The sequence below is a fragment of the Pristis pectinata genome, chromosome 1 (assembly GCF_009764475.1).
Source record: "Pristis pectinata isolate sPriPec2 chromosome 1, sPriPec2.1.pri, whole genome shotgun sequence".
Lineage (NCBI taxonomy): Eukaryota > Metazoa > Chordata > Chondrichthyes > Rhinopristiformes > Pristidae > Pristis > Pristis pectinata.
In genome coordinates, this window is record NC_067405.1 from 115525514 (window position 1) to 115541860 (window position 16347).

The 16347-nt window shown below is 43.9% G+C and overlaps 1 protein-coding gene across 1 annotated transcript in view; it reads left to right on the forward strand.

The window, feature by feature from the left end:
• Nucleotides 1-16347, forward strand: part of nid2a (nidogen 2a (osteonidogen)) — a 91477-nt gene that overhangs the window by 58490 nt on the left and 16640 nt on the right. The window contains 4 exon segments of the mRNA XM_052016784.1: nucleotides 1493-1732; nucleotides 6471-6713; nucleotides 8180-8425; nucleotides 12739-12984. Coding sequence (XP_051872744.1) covers nucleotides 1493-1732; nucleotides 6471-6713; nucleotides 8180-8425; nucleotides 12739-12984 — 975 coding nt within the window.

Below are 16347 nucleotides of genomic sequence, written 5' to 3' on the forward strand. Positions count from 1 at the left end.
TGATTGTGATTGGCTCGAAACTACTGATTAAAGTTGATCTACAGGTACTGCTGGAAATGCCAGACCACATCCACGTTCAAAAGGTCTGGCTCTCCTTCTGACTGTTTTCCCCCTATCTCTCCTATCAGCATGTTCTATTATAAACTGTTTTGGAATACCTCTTGCATTCTTTATGTCTACATATTGCTCATTTCCACAGCTGTTCTGCTGGCTTCCTTGTTCTCATCAAAGTAATTCACCTCTTATTCAAACTTCGTAAAACTTCTGTCTCTCTTAAGTCCAAGAGTCAGAAATATATTCAGTGAGTAAATGGGGGATCAAAACATGTCAGGACTGAAGATGGAGCATTTGTAAATTAAAGAATAAAGCCCCTCCGAAAACTGTGTCTCTTGTTCCATTAGTCCAGTCTCTGTTTTTCCCTTGTTTCTAACTATTTTATGCATTTCTTGTATTTTTCTCAGTCAATAATCCTGTGACAAAATCTTTTGTTCTCAATTCAAATTGTTCCCAATCACAATACAAGATAAGAATGTTCTGCACAATCACACATTGCCAAACAAAGTTCTTTTCACTTGCACACCAGATGAAAATATTACAGGTTCCTTCTGCTATAAGTTCTTCAGAATAAACACACATTAAAAATATTGTACTGAGAAAACCTATTAAAATGCAAAGTTGTGACAATTATACCTGTAATGAGCTGTACACTGCAAGTTGAAAATATAAACTGTGTTGGGTAGATGTACTCCAGGTGGTGATGGAATGTGGATCAACTGTGGTGATGAATTAAAAATATTGTGTGAAATTTGTTGGAACTAAAATTCATTGACCCGGGCTGATTCCTTTCCTGTAAACCGAGTTGCCTAGAAATTCAATTGCTTAATGCTGTTTCTTTTCAACATTAAATTACTGAAAACTTGTTTTTCCAGAGTAAAGGCACTAATGTCCATTTTGTTTTGTTTCCTCTCACTCCGAAGTGGTGATGGAAACAGATACAATTGTGGCGTTTGAGTGATTTTTGGATAAACACATGAGTATGCAGGGAATGGAGGGATATGGATCATGAGCAGGCAGAAGAGATTTAGCATTGTGTTCAGCACAGACAGTGTGGGCCGAAGGGCCTGTGCTGTACTGTTCTATGTATATGTTCCAAACATTTAACAGGTGATTTCCTGGTGTGAGTCACCCTTATACACTAGTGAGATTTTGCTATTGGGGCACACTTAATGGAGTCATTCCTCATGCAGTTCCCCTTGGAAATATTAGGAGGAGAACTTGGACCAGTTATTTCAGAAATACTTGTTGAAGGCACTCCTGTAACAATGTGGTCTTGTCAGCATACCTTGAGTCCATTTAGTGCACCTCTGAGGGTGCAGAATTTCTAGCCCACATGGGCCCCTTTAGGTGTAGTAGAAGAGATGCTACCTGACTCACTTTGAGAGAATTGCAAGTTTTTTTAGTAATTGTTTCAAAACCAATTTATTTTTATTAGTGACCAATGAGCGCCCAAAGTCTGCCTGTGAGCAGCAGCGAGAACTGATGGAAGCAGAGATGAGCCTGCGTGGTCCTCTTGTTGGATTCCACGTCCCTCAGTGTGACGAAGAAGGGAACTTCAGGCCGATACAATGCCACAGCAGCACGGGCTACTGCTGGTGTGTGTATGAAAATGGACAGGAAGTTCCAGGGACGAGAACAGCACCTGGAACCAGTCAACCACGCTGCGGGCTCCTAGGTCAGTCAGGATTTTAAGGCAAATTTTCAATTTTGCGGAAAAGTGAGAAGTTCAAAGATTTGTTCTTGCTGAACCTAACTAAGAACTTGGTGACGCACCTGTGCATTTCCATACAGGCTGATTATCATGAAAGCAATTTATTTTAGCATCTAATATCTCTTCTAGTTGCAAAGTGCCTATCAGAAGTGGTTGGCATTGAACAGAAAGTATTATTGACTTAAAATAACTGCTTTAACTACATTAATTTGCAGCTGAGATCTCTGGTTTCCCTCTTGATTATACCACCTATTCAATCTACTTCACCTTTCTTGTAAATCACCCTTGTTGTCAACCTTCATTTCCATTAATTTATTTTCCACTGCCGTTTCCTTGGCATCCTTGTTCTCTCCATTATTTAAACACTAATTCAATTTTTCAGCTTTGGATATATTTTTGTGTTTGTCCACAAAGGTTTGCAAATAGATTCAATGAGAAAATATTCAGTACAGGGGATTAAAATTGAGAAACAATTATAAGAAATGACCAAAAAGTTATTTTTGTTTAAATTCCTCCTTAAATATTCCACCCTTTAGCTTTCACAGATATTCCAGAGATCTTCAAGTAGAAAAACTACAGCACAGAAAACAGGCCATTCGGCCCTTCTAGTCTGTGTTGAAATATTATTCTGTTAGTCCCATCTACCTGCCCCCAGCCCATACCCCCCCAGACCTCTCTTGTCCATGTATCTATCCAAGTTACTCTTAAACGTTAAGAGCGAGCCCGCATTTACCACATCAGATGGCAGCCCATTCCACATTCCCACCACTCTTTGAGTGAAGAAGTTCCCTCTAATGTTCCCCCTAAACCTTTCCCCTTTCACCCTAAAGCCATGTCCTCTCGTACTTATCTCTCCTAATCTAGGTGGAAAGAGCCTACTTGCATTAACCCTGTCTATGCCCCTCATCATTTTATAAACCTCTATCATATCTCCCCTCATTCTTCTCCACTCCAAGGAATAAAGTCCTAACATGCTCAATCTTTCCTTATAACTCAAATTCTGAAGAACCGGCAACATTCTTGTAAATCTCCTCTGCACTCTTTCAATCTTACTGACATCCTTCCTGTAGTTCGGCGACCAGAACTGCGCACAATATTCTAAATTTGGTCTCACCAATGACTTATACAACCTCACCAAAACATTCCAACTCCTATACTCAATACTTTGATTTATAAATGCCAGGATTCCAAAAGCCTTTTTTTTTACAACCCTGTCTACCTGTGACTCTACTTTCAAGGAATTATGTATCTGAACTCCCAGATCCCTTTATTCCTCCGCACTCCTCAGTGCCCTACCATTTACTGTGTATGTCCTCCCTTGATTTGTCCTTCCAAAATGCAACACCTCACACTTGTCTGCATTAAATTCCATCTGCCATTTTCTGGACCATTTTTCCATTTGGTCCAGATCCCTCTGCAAGCTTTGAAAGCCTTCCTCACTGTCCACTACACCTCCAATCTTAGTGTCATCCGCAAACTTACTAATCCAATTTACCACATTTATCGTCTAGATCATTGATATATACAACAAACAACAATGGCCCCAACACAGATCCCTGAGGCACACCACTAGTCACAGGCCTCCAATCTGAGAAACAACCATCCACAAACACTCTGTCTTCTCCCACTTAGCCAATTCCAAATCCAGTTTACAGCCTTTCCATGGATACCCATTGACTGAACCTTCTGAACTAATCTCCCATGTGAGACCTTGTCAAAGGCCTTACTAAAGTCCATGTAGACAACATCCACAGCCTTACCTTCATCTACTTTCTTAGTGACCTCCTTAAAAAAATTCCACAAGATTTGTTAAACACGATCTACCGTGCACAAAGCCATGCTGACTATCTTTAATCAACCCTTGGCTGTCCGAATACTTATAGGTCCTATCTCTCACAATACCTTCCAATAATTTACCCACTAATGATGTCAGGCTCACTGGCCTGTAATTACCCGGTTTACTCTTCAAGCCTTTCTTAAACAATGGAACAACATGAGCTATCCTCCAGTGTTCTGGCACCGCACCTGTGGCTAAGGACATTTTAAATATATCTGCCAGAGCCCCTGCAATTTCTACACTAGTCTCTCTCAAGGTCCGAGGAAATATCTTGTCAGGCCCTGTAAAGCATCAAGTACCTCCTTTTTAATCTCTATATGTTCCATGACACTAGTGCTTGTTTCCCTTCCAGCCATATCCACGATGCCAGTTTCCTGAGTAAATACTGATGCAAAAAAACTGTTTAAGACCTCCCCCATCTCCTGAGGCTCCACGCATATACGACCACTCTGGTCTTCTAGGGGACCAATTCTATCTCTTACTATCCTTTTGCTCTTAATAAACCTGTAGAAACCCTTTTGGGTTTACCTTCATATTATCTGCCAAAGCAGCCTCATGTCTTCTTTTTGCCTTCCTGATTTCCTTTTTTAGTATTTTCTTACATTTCCTATACTCTTCAAGTACCTCATCTGTTCCTAGTTGCCTATACCTGCTATACACCTCTCCCTTTTTCTTAACCAGCTCACCAATATCCCTTGAAAACCAAGGTTCCCTATGCTTGTTACCCTTGCCTTTAATCCTGACAGGGACATACAAACTCTGCACTCTCAAAATTTCGTCTTTGAAGGCTTTCCATTTATTGAGCACATCCTTGCCAGAAAACAACTTATCCCAATCCACCCTGCCTAGATCCTTTCTCATTTCCACAAAAATTGGCCTTTCTCCAATTTAGAACCTCCACTCGAGGACCAGCCCTATCCTTATCCATAATTATCTTGAAACTAATTGCATTATGGTCACTGGTCCCAAAATGCTCACCTGCACATACTTCTGTCACCTGACCTGCCTGGTTCCCTAATAGGAGATCAAGTATTGCCTTCTCTCTCGTTGGTACCTCTATATATTGATTTAGAAAACTTTTCTGAACACATTTGACAAATTCCAAGCCATCCAACCCTTTCGCAGTGTGGGAGTCCCAGTCAATATGTGGAAAGTTAAAATCCCCAACTATTACAACTCTCTGTTTCTTGCATCGGTCTGCTATCTCCCTACAGATTTGTTCCTCCAATTCTCTCATCCGCTTTACCTACAATACTCCTTGCATTGAAATGGATGCACCTGAGAACATTACTATCATGTACAAACCTTTGATCTCTGTCCATACCTGCAGACCTCGCATGATCATTTTCCTCCTCACTTTCTTCTCTAACACTCTGGTTCCCCTCCCCCTGCAAATCTAGTTTAAACCCACCGGAGCAGCACTAGCAGACCTACCCGCAAGTATGTTAGTCCCCTTCCAGTTCAGGTGTAAACTGTCCCTTCGGAACAGATCCCACCTTCCCTGGAACAAAGCCCAATTATCCAGAAACCTGAAGCCCTCCCTCCTGCACCAACTCCTTAGCCACGTATTTAGCTGCATGATCCACCTATTTCTAGCCTCACTAGCTCGTGGCACTGGTAGCAGTCCTGAGATTGCAACCTTGGAGGTCCTGTCCTTCAACTTTGCACCTAATTCCCTAAACTCTCTTTGCAGGACCTCTTCCTTCTTCCTATCCACGTCATTGGTCCCAACATGGACCACGACATCTGGCTGCTCACCCTCCCTCCTGAGAATATCAAGAACTCGATCTGAGATATCACAGACCCCGGCACCAGGGAGGCAACAGACCATCCGGGATTCTCGATCTCTCCCACAGAATCTCCTATCTGTCCCCCTAACTATTGAATCCCCTATCACCACTGCTCTCCTCTTTACCCTCCCTCCTATCTGAGATGAGGGTCCCGCCTCGGTGCCAGAGACTCGACCACTACAACTTGTCCCTGGTAGGTCGTCCCCACCAGCAGTATCCAGAACGATATACTTATTGTTGATGGGAACGGCCACAGGGGTGCTCTGCTCCTTCTGTCTAATCCCCTTCCCTTTCCTAACTGTCACCCAGCTACCTGCCTCCTGACTTTTAGGTGTAACTATCTCCCTGAAACTCCTATCTATCTCTGCCTCTACCTCCCGAATGATCCGAAGTTCATCCAGCTCCAGCTCCAGTTCCCTAACATGGTTTGCCAGGAGCTGCAGCTGGATGCACCTTTTTACAGATGTAGTCATCAGGGACAAGCGTGCTGTCCCTAATTTCCCACATACTGCACTTGGAGCACACAATTGCCCTAGCTGCTGCCTTCATTACCCAATCCGACTTTAATTAGCTTAAAGGAACTTACCGGCCTTACCTCTCAGGGTGCTAGCTCTTCCTCAGCCTCTGCTCGCCGAAGCCTCTTTAGCCAAAGCCTCAAGGCTCCACTCCTACCCTGAGCCACTCACACACTGGCCGCTCCTCTTATTACCCCTCCTGATATTCTACTTAAATATTTATCACAGATAACAGGTAACCTTACCTTTGCCTACCTCCCAGCTACTCACCTGCCTTACCCCTTTGTATAAGAGTAAGGCAGGTAGGGGTAAGTCTTTGTATTATTTTCAAATCCAGTTTATTTTTCGTTGATCAGCAGTTGAAGGTATTAATTTTTGCTGAGTACAAGTGATAGAATTTTGATCATAATAAGTGGATGTATCAAGAATGTCATGTGTAAGGTCATGTAATAATGCACAATGGCTTGGGTATGTTTTTTTTCCTCCCCTGATAAATAGACTGATGACAATATTCAGTATATAGTGAGAGATTCATGCTTTATTAATCATTTCAATATCAGAAAGCAATGAACGTCCAAAGACTGATTGTGAGCAGCAGCGAGAGAGACTACAAGCTGAGGTGAGCCTGCGTGGTTCTCAGCCCCTTGGAATCCATGTCCCTCAATGTGACGAAGAAGGTAACTTCAGGACTATACAATGCCACGGCAGTACAGGCCACTGCTGGTGTGTGGATGAAAATGGACAGGAAATCCCAGGAACCAGGACAGCACCTGGAACTGGTCAGCCACGCTGTGGACCAGCAGGTCAGTCAGTATTTTAATTATGCAAAACATCCAGAACTGTAAAAACAGAAGAGTTCAGAGAAATGTGTTTGTTGTGAGCAGGCACTGTAGTGTAGCAGGTAGCATAACGCTGTTACAGTGCCAGCGACCCGGGTTCAATTCCGGCCGCTGTCTGTAAGGAGTTTATATGTTCTCCCCATGACTGTGTGGGTTTCCTCCAGGTGCTCCGGTTTCTTCCCATATTCCAAAGATGTACGGGTTAGGAAGTTGTGGGCCTGCTATGTTGGCGCCGGAAGAGTGGTGACACTTGCAGGCTGCCCCCAGAACACACTGCGCAAAAAATGTATTTTGCTGTGTGTTTTGATGTACATGTGACTAATAAAGATATCTAAGCTAATCTGTTACTAGTAGTAAATGTGTGTCTAAGTACAGTCTGTCGGTTATAATCACCTCCCAACGTCTGATTCCATTAATAGCTTTGCTAATAACCAGATGCCCTGATTATCCATCCTGATTACTCCCCTAACCTCTTCCTCTCATATCAGTCGTTATTGTTGTCACCTAAATCAGAACGTCTTGGCAATGTTGACTGATCTCTTCATCTGGCTGTTTCCTTGCCTCATTTGACCTCCCCATGTGAATTTATAACTTATTCCTATCTTGTATGTTAGGGAATGTGGCAGTTTGTCTTCACTTTGAGATGCTGATGTGAACCAAATTATTTTTCCTAAAATGGATTGCAGAAGAGAAATCAATCAATTTAAAATAAAACGTCAACACAGTGAAATGCATCTTTTTGCGTAGAGTGTTCTGGGGGCAGCCCACAAGTGTTGCCGCTCTTCTGGCGCCAACATAGCACGCCCGCAGCTCCTAACCCATATGTCTTTGGAATATGGGAGGAAACCGGAGCACCCAGAGGAAACGCACACAGTCATGGAGAGAATGTAGAAACTCCTTACAGACAGTGCAGTTGTTAATGTGCCTGTTAATTTCATGTTCCTGTATAGCTAATTATATTCCAAAGAATTTTATCCCTTGTAAATTCTATTGAAATAGATCCTACATGGCCATAATCAACCAAACAAACTTCCTCCCAATAATCCGCCAGTTATTTTCTTTTGTATCCTGTACCAACTAGAATTGACCCTTATAAGTCATGGTACAGTTTGTTGCAGACAGAACCCAAGATTCCAGGCTCTGTCGTCTGCTAAGTATGCTTACATCAGAGTTGATTATAAGGAACTATAATGGCAGCAATTAATAATAGGATTGATAATAACATGTACCATGACTTACAAGGGTGAATTTTGGTAGGTACAGGATACACAAGAAAACAACTAACAATGAATTTAGAATGGCAGATGTGAGCTATGTGATACATCATGATTTCCTGGGATAGATATCATCATGCAGTGATCCAATCTGAATGATTTTTGCATTTGTTTCATAAATGTTTCCTCCATGTGTCTTTTTTTTTTGCTCATTAGAACATACTGAACATCCAAAGAATGCCTGTGCACAACACCATGAGAGAGTGCAAACAGAATTGAACAAGCATGGATCTGATCCTCCAACTGGAGTCTATGTCCCCCAGTGTGATGAAGAAGGGAACTACAGGGCAATGCAATGCCACAGCAGTACAGGCTACTGCTGGTGTGTGGATGAAAACGGCCAGGAAATTCTTGGGACCAGAAAAGGACCTGGAACCGGTCAGCCACACTGTGGGCTGTCAGGTCAGTCAGAATTTGAATTAAGTAAATTATGTAGTGTCACAGTAGAAAGCAGAAACGCTTACATTTATATAGGACCTTTAATGATCTTGGAACATCTCCAAGTGTTTTACAACAGATTTACGTACTTTTAAAGTAATGTTGCTGTTGTAGCATAGGAATTAAAACTGCCACTGTGCACAAACAAAATTCTACTAAAGACCAGATCATCTCTTTCCAGGCAATGGATAAAGGACAAAGGATAAACGGGTGGCATGGTAGTGTAGGAGCTGTGGGCATCCTATGTTGGCACCAGAAGTGTGGCGACACTTGCGGGCTGCCCCCAGAACGTTCTCAGTAATGCAAAGAGATGCATTTCACTGTATTTTGATGTACATGTGACTAATAAATAAATACCTTATGTCCAGAACATTGGGCAAACACCTTGACCATTCTTAAATAGCACACCTTTTATATCTATACGTCGTCGTGGCTATCCCTCGAGGTGGAGGATGACGCTCTTCGTTCCGTTCATCTATTTATGGGCTCTCAAGCGGCTTATGCTTTCGTGCCAGTTCTTGACTAGGAGCTTCCAGCCATCACATTGCCTGCTCCCGTCGCCCTCCCCCGATCGCCGAAAGACTTGAGAAGTAGCCCACAGAGCGAAGGTGCCTGTGCGTATATTTGTTTAACATGTACTTGATGCTGCACTACAAAAAGCACACGATACTTCACAAATCAACCAACTGATTCCAATGGCATGGAAACCACGACGATTGGAGCTGATGGATTTGTTGCAGCCTTCATCCGCATTCACAGCCGTTGAGTTCGAAATAACTTTGTCCGCCTGTTTCACTGTTGAGGTCTTGGTTGGATTGTTCTTTGTCAGGGACCTCACCATTGACCTTACCGCCATGGGTGACCCTACCAGGAGCATAGCTCCAGACGGCATCGCTCTCGGGATCTCAGGACCACACAAGCTTCTCCACCACGACAAGGTGACAATCCATGAAGAAGGTGACAATCTATACAAGAGTTAAGAGGTTGTAGATTGAAATCTGATCTGAGAAACAGGACCTCAGACACTACACCTCTCCCTTAGTACTATATGGAGGTGATAGTCTGTTGAGTTGGGCTTGAACCCTGAACTTCCTGACACACAGGCAAGAATGAAGCCAAAGCTGATTAAAGTGTAGCGCTGTCATAAAAAAATGAGTGCAGCTAAATTAGTTGAGCATCTGTCATTATTGCGGATAATTTTTCAGATTGGAAGCCTGTGACCAGAGAGATGCCACAGTGATCGGTACTGGGTCCACAGTACCGATCACTGTGAATGATTTAGATGAGAATGTAGTTGGCATGGTTAGTAAGTTGGCAGATGACACTAGAGTTAGTGGTATAGTGGACAGTGAAGAGAGCTAAAATTATAACAAGGAAGTGGACCAAAGGAATGGCACATGGAATTTAACTTGGACAAGTTTGGTAAGTTAAACCAGGGCAGGGCTTGTACAGTAAATAGCAGGGCCCTAGAGAATGTTGTAGAATGGGTACAGTTACATAAAACTGGAAACACAGGAAGACAGGATGGCATTTGGCACACTTGGCTTCATCATTCAGGGTATTGAGTACAGGAGTTCAGATGTCATGTTGCAACTGCACAAGTCGTTGGTGAGACTGCGCTTGGAGTATTGTATGCAGTTCTGGTCGCCCAGCTGTAAGAAGATGTCATTAAGGTGGAAAAAATGCAGTAAAGATTCACGAGGATGTTACTGGGACTGGAGGGCTTGAGTTATAAGGAGAGGCTGGACAGGCTGGGTCATTTCTCTGGTGCATAGGAAGCTGGGGGGTGACCTTAGAGGTGTATAAAATCATGAAGGGTGTAGATGAGGTGAATGACTAGAGTCTTTTTCCCAGGCAAGGGGACTCTAAAACCAGAGGGCATAGGTTTAAGGTGAGTAGGGAAAGATTTAAAAGGGATCTGAGGGGCAACTTTTTCCACACAGAAGTTGGTGGTGGATATCTGGAACGGACTGCCAGAGGGGTCTGTAGGGGGCGAGTAAAATTACAACATTTAAAAGACATTTAGGCAGGTACATGGCTAGGAAGGGTTTAGAAGGATATGGGCCAAATGCAGGCAGATGGGATCAGCTCAGGTAGACAACTTGCTCGGCTTGGATGTGTCGAGCTGAAGGGCTTACTTCCGGGCTGCCCCCAGCACATTCTCAGTAACGCAGAAAGACTCATTTCACTGTGTGTTTTGATGTACATGTGACTAATAAATAAATATCTCTAACTCAATGGAGTTCAAGCACCAATTACTATTGACTGCTGTTGCATTAAGCAAATGTGATTGTGAAAATGGATTGAACAGTGTAGATCAGAATGAAAGCGGAGTGAGTCTACCACCGGTCCAATGGATACAACTGTGAACCATTTCACCATTACACCCCGTTAGTATTCTGGGAGAAAACTGCCGAGTCCAGTGCTTGTATCTTAAAATTACAATCTTGCATTACACTCCATCTCCATAACCTCCTCCAGCTTTGCACTCGGCATCCTGACTCCAGCCTCTCGTGCATCCTCTTCTCACTTACTGGACCACTTGCTGTCAGAACATCCCACTTTAATGATGTTCTGGGGAAGGCCATTACCTGGGGTAGGAGTGGTGATCGGCTGTTTTAATGAGCAAGACCTGGCTCCACAAAAACTAGTTTTCAATGATGGCTTTGAGGTCTATTAGTTAATCCACTCAACTATAAATATCTGCAGGGGCAGTAATAGGTTATAAAAGCAAATGCACCCAGTCATGGACCTTACTTGTTGACCCACTGAAGTTGGTAGCCTCACAGATCATTTTAGAGTAGGGTCTCTCTGCAGCAACCCCAAGCAAAGAGATCAAATACTAATCCCCTTGGAGTATTTAGCAGAAATCTAGTTCCTCAGATCTTGGGAGAGGGGTGTGACTAATCTAATCAGGGATGCCTTGGGTATCCAAATGAAGACCAAATTCTGGCAACTCCCAACATGCGGGGACTCCGAGGGATCAACTTTTTGGTGTATGGTGTGTGACCGAGATTGCAGTCAGGGAACGTGAAGAGAACACTGATTCATTGCTCCCCAGGATAACATCATTGGGAAAGCATTTTTCATCCCTCCATCAGGAAACTGATCCAAAAAAGGGAGAAACTCTGTATGGTGATCAAAGGCAGAAATGAAGAAGAGGCTGAGGAGACCCAAGGGCTGAATTGCAGAGAGTAGGGCCGCACAACTGAAGCCAAGCTTACCACTTGGGGATGGGTGGAGGAGTGTGGGCGGGCAGGAAGTGGATTGGTGGCAGGTGATCAAGTTAAGTGAGAAGAGGATGCAGGAGAGGCTGGAGAAGGCATGCTGAGTGTAAAGCCGGAAGAGGTTATGGCGATGGAGGGTAATGCAAGAATAGGAAAGTTTTTTTATGGTACAAGCACTGGACTTGGCAGTTCCTGCAGAGCTGGGAACCTTGATGAGATTGAATGGCCTGAGAGTGCAGCAATCAATGAAGTGAAGCCCGAGGACCTTACAGAGGGGCAAATGGTGATGGGTGAATGCAGTGGAAATGTCTCCTGATTTGGGTGCAAATTCTTGTCATTAAATCTCAACTCAATATACCTAAGAATTCTATAAATTATACCTTTGGATTGAACTACACAACTTTATATTCATTTTTAGAGCACCCATCCATAATTATGATACCTGTTTTATAGCATTGGGTTCCTCAGTCCCTTTCAACCTTATTTAAAACAAATGAAAACTAAAAAACCGCTGGAAATACTCAGCAGGTCAGGCAGCATCTGCAGAAAGAGAAACAGTTACCATTTCAGGTCCAAGACTCATTGTCTGTTGGACTTCTGACAAAGGATTTCAGTCCTGAAACATCAACCATTTCTCCTTCCCAGTTGAGTGTTTTCTGTTTTTAATTCAGATTTTCAGAGTCTGCGATTTCTTGACTTTTATTTAAAATAAACTTCATTGAAAGAATATTGAATGATGGAGCAGGCTCGAAGGGCTGAATGGCCTACTCTTGCTCCAAGTTTCCATGTGTACTTTAATGTAAAATTAATAATCCTGGTATCAGAGAAAATCCACCATAGGAGAGTAAAAGAGAAAGCATTTAAAAAGATCAGTTGAAACTGATTTGTTATTGGTCCTTGTTATGGAGCAAAAGTTGCATTTTTAATTTTTGTGACAAAGTTAGAAGAATTAAAAAAAAATCATGCATTATTGCAGATGTTGAAATGTCATACTTAATATTTTTATTTCTACTGGTTTGAAATCGTGTTGTATTTTTTTCAATTAATTAGAATCGACGGAAAATCCAAAACCACCTTGTGCGGAGCTACGGGATCAACTACAAGCGGAGCTCAATCTGCGTAGAGCTCGACCTGCTGTCTGGGTGTATGTCCCTCAGTGTGATGCAGAAGGCAATTTCAAGCCTCTGCAGTGCCACAGCAGCACAGGGCAGTGCTGGTGTGTGGATGAATTGGGACGAGAAATTCCTGGGACTAGGACTCTTCCTGGAAGCAGTCAGCCACAATGTGGGCTGCCAGGTTAGTTGGTACAGTTTAATTTTGGAGAGTGTTGTAATGATTCCTGTAGGGAAACGTAATTTCTACCTCCATTGCTACCTTGTGTAATTTGGTGTCAAAGGGAATCCAATAGTAATCTTTAAACCATGTGTTTTAAAATTCCGTAAAAAAACAGAATATAGCCTGTTGAAATCTAGACTGTGTACCACAGTCCTCTTCCTTATAGGGATAACTTGCTTCCACTCCTGCTTAGTGGGTTCTGAGCTGACTGACGAAGCCAGTGTGAGACCTGCAGAGTCTGCCACAGGTGGGGCAGGCAGTGGTAGCTGGTGAAGTGGGATGTTCCTTCCGTTGTTTACTCTGGGCTACCTGATACTCTCAATGCATGGTCTTGAGGTTCTCGGTGCCATGCTGAATGCTCATTTTCTGTTTTGACAAATCACCGACCAGCCTGTGGGGATGTTACACTATTTGTCAGGGTGACCTCAAAAACATCCTTGAATCTTTTCCTCTCTGGCCTGGCAGACATTTGCCATGATGGAGCTCGTAATAACATGTCAGTTTTGGGAACCTGATATCAAGCATACACGTAATGTGACCTGCCCTTCAGATGTGATTGAGTGTAATGAGGGCCTCAGTACTGGAGTTATTGGCCTGGGAGAGGATGTTGACATTGGTTCACTGATCTTGCCAATGAATCTGAAGAAATTTGTGGAGATGGTGCTGGTAGTATCTTTCTGGAGTTTAAAAGGTCGCTGTCACAGCAACAATACAAATGTATATATGACTGAATAAAGTTGTACCTCAACAGGAGCCGGGACTTGGAGCAAGAGTTTAAAAGAGGTAGGTCTCAAGACTTGCTGGTGAATTTCACTTGACAGGAGCCTAAACGAGGCACACTTGCAAATTGCTAGTTAATAGTTGATTGGCTAATTTAGCTGTTTAACTGCAGTTTATAAAAAGAAGTTAGGGTCGAGCGGAGCGGCCATTGTTGGAGTGGGCAGCTGAGGCTTTGGCGTGAAGGGGTGGCATAAGTGCCTCGGGTGTTGAGATGAGAGCAGCTTTTTAAAAAGGCTGCAGTGAGAAGGCACAGATAAGGTTTTTTTTTTTGTTGATCCTTAGTCCTTAGGCAGGATGGTAGTTCGGGCAGTGGAATGCTCTTCCTTCAAGGTGTGGGAAGTCAGGGAACCTCTGTCTCCCTGATGACGACATCTGTGGGAAGTGCACCCAGATGTAGCTCCTGACAGACCAGGTCAAGGAACTGGAGGTGCAGTTGGATGTACGCAGGATCATCCGGGAGGCTGAGGACTTCATAGACGAGAGTTTTAATGAGGTGGTCATACCCAAGGTACAGATAGATGGGTGACCACCAGGAGAAGTAAAGGCAGTAGGCAGTTAGTGCAGGGTTCCCCTGTGGCTATTCCCCTCACCAACAGGTATACCTCTTTGGATACTGTTGAGGGAGCCACTGTGACTGGCTCTGAGGCTGAGAGAGAAAGGGTGCAGTTAGGCAGGGTGATAGTGATAGGAGACTTGATAGTGGGGGGGACAGACAGGAAATTCTGTGCTGCATAAGAGATGCCAGGATGGTGTGTTGCCTTCCGAGTGCCGGGGTCAAGGACGTCTATGAGTGGCTGCAGAAAATTCTCCTGGGGGAGAGCGAGCAGCCAGTGGTCACTGTACACGGTGGTGCAAACAACATAGGTAGAACAAGGGATGAGGTCCTGCAGAATGAGTATTAGGTAAGAAATTAAAATGCGGGACCTCGAGAGTATTGATCTCCGGATTACTCCTAGTGCCATGTGCTAGTGAGTCCAGGAGTAGAAAGACAAACCAGATGAATGTGTGGCTGAGGAGCTGGTTCAGGGGGCAGGGATTTAGGTTCTTGGATCATTGGGATCTCTTCTGGGGTAGAGGTGACCTGTACAAGAGGGACGGGTTGCACTTGACCTGGGGGGGGGGGGGGATGCACGCGCGGTGTACCAATATCCAAGTGGAGAAATTTGCTTTTGCATCAGGGAGGGTTTAAACTAGATCGGCAGGTGTGGGACTCGAGAGAGCGAGGTCAGTGAGAAGGTGGGTACGTGCAGCAACAAAAGAGTGTAATCAGGATAACCATGTTTACAGTAAAAGGGCAGACAGGACCATTGCTTTAAATTGCATCTATTTCAATGCACGTAGCTTACAGGTAAGGCAGACAAACTAAGGGCATGGATTGCCTCTAGGGACTAGGATATTGTGGCCGTGACAGAAATGTGGCTGAGAGAAGGGCAGGACTGGCAGCTCAACATTCTGGGATACCGATGTGACAGAGGAACAGGTAAGAGTGGAGGGGGTGTTGCATTTTTGATAAGGGAGGACATGACATAACAGTGCTTAGAGAGGATACTCTTGAGGAATCATCTAACGAGGCCACTTGGGTAGAACTTAGAAATAAGAAGGGGATGGTTACCTTGGTAGGGCTATATTATAGACCCCCAATAGTCAGTGGGAGCTTGAGGAGCAGCTGTGTCGAGAAATTGCATGTAGTTGTGAGAATAGTAGGGTAGTGCTAGTGGGAGATTTCAATTTTCCTGGTATCGACTGGGCCACCCAGAGTGCAAAGGGCACAGATGGAGCGGAATTTGTGGGGTGCGTCCAAGACAGTTTCCTCATGCAATATATAGAGGAACCTACTCGGGAAGGAGCAATACTGGATCTCCTGTTAGGGAACGAGGTGGGCCAAGTAATCGAAGTGGCAATTGGGAGCACTTTGGGTCCAGTGACCACAATTCCATTAGTTTTAAAATAGTTATGGAAAAAGATAGAACAGGTCCACAGGTTAAGGTCCTGATCTGGAGCAGGGCCAACTTTGAGGGCATTAGGCAAGATCTAGCTGGGGTCGACTGGGTGACTCTATTTTAAGGCAAAGGAACAGTTGGCAAGTGGGAGGCTTTTAAAAGGGTCATATCAAGAGTCCAGGAGCAACATGTTCCTGTTAGGGTGAAGGGTGGACATACCGAGTTCAGGGAACCCTGGCTGATGAGAGAAAAGAAGGAAGCGGGAAATCAGGAGGGCAAAAAGAGGGTATGAGATGGATTTGGCAGGCAGGGTTAAAGATAATCCCAAGAGATTCTTCAGTTATATTATCGGTAAAAGGGTGACTAGCGAGAGACTAGGTCCTCTTAAAGACCATCAGGGTTGCTTATGTGGGGAGCCACAGGAGATGGCAGAGATTTTTAATATCCATTTCTCCTTGGTGTTTACTAAGGAGAATATCATGGATGCCAAAGAAATGATGGTAATAAGTAGTGAGGTCTTGGATCATATGCATATTACGAGGTATTTGCAGCCTTGAAGTGCATTAAGGTGGGCAAATCCCCAGGGCCTGACCAAGTGCATCAC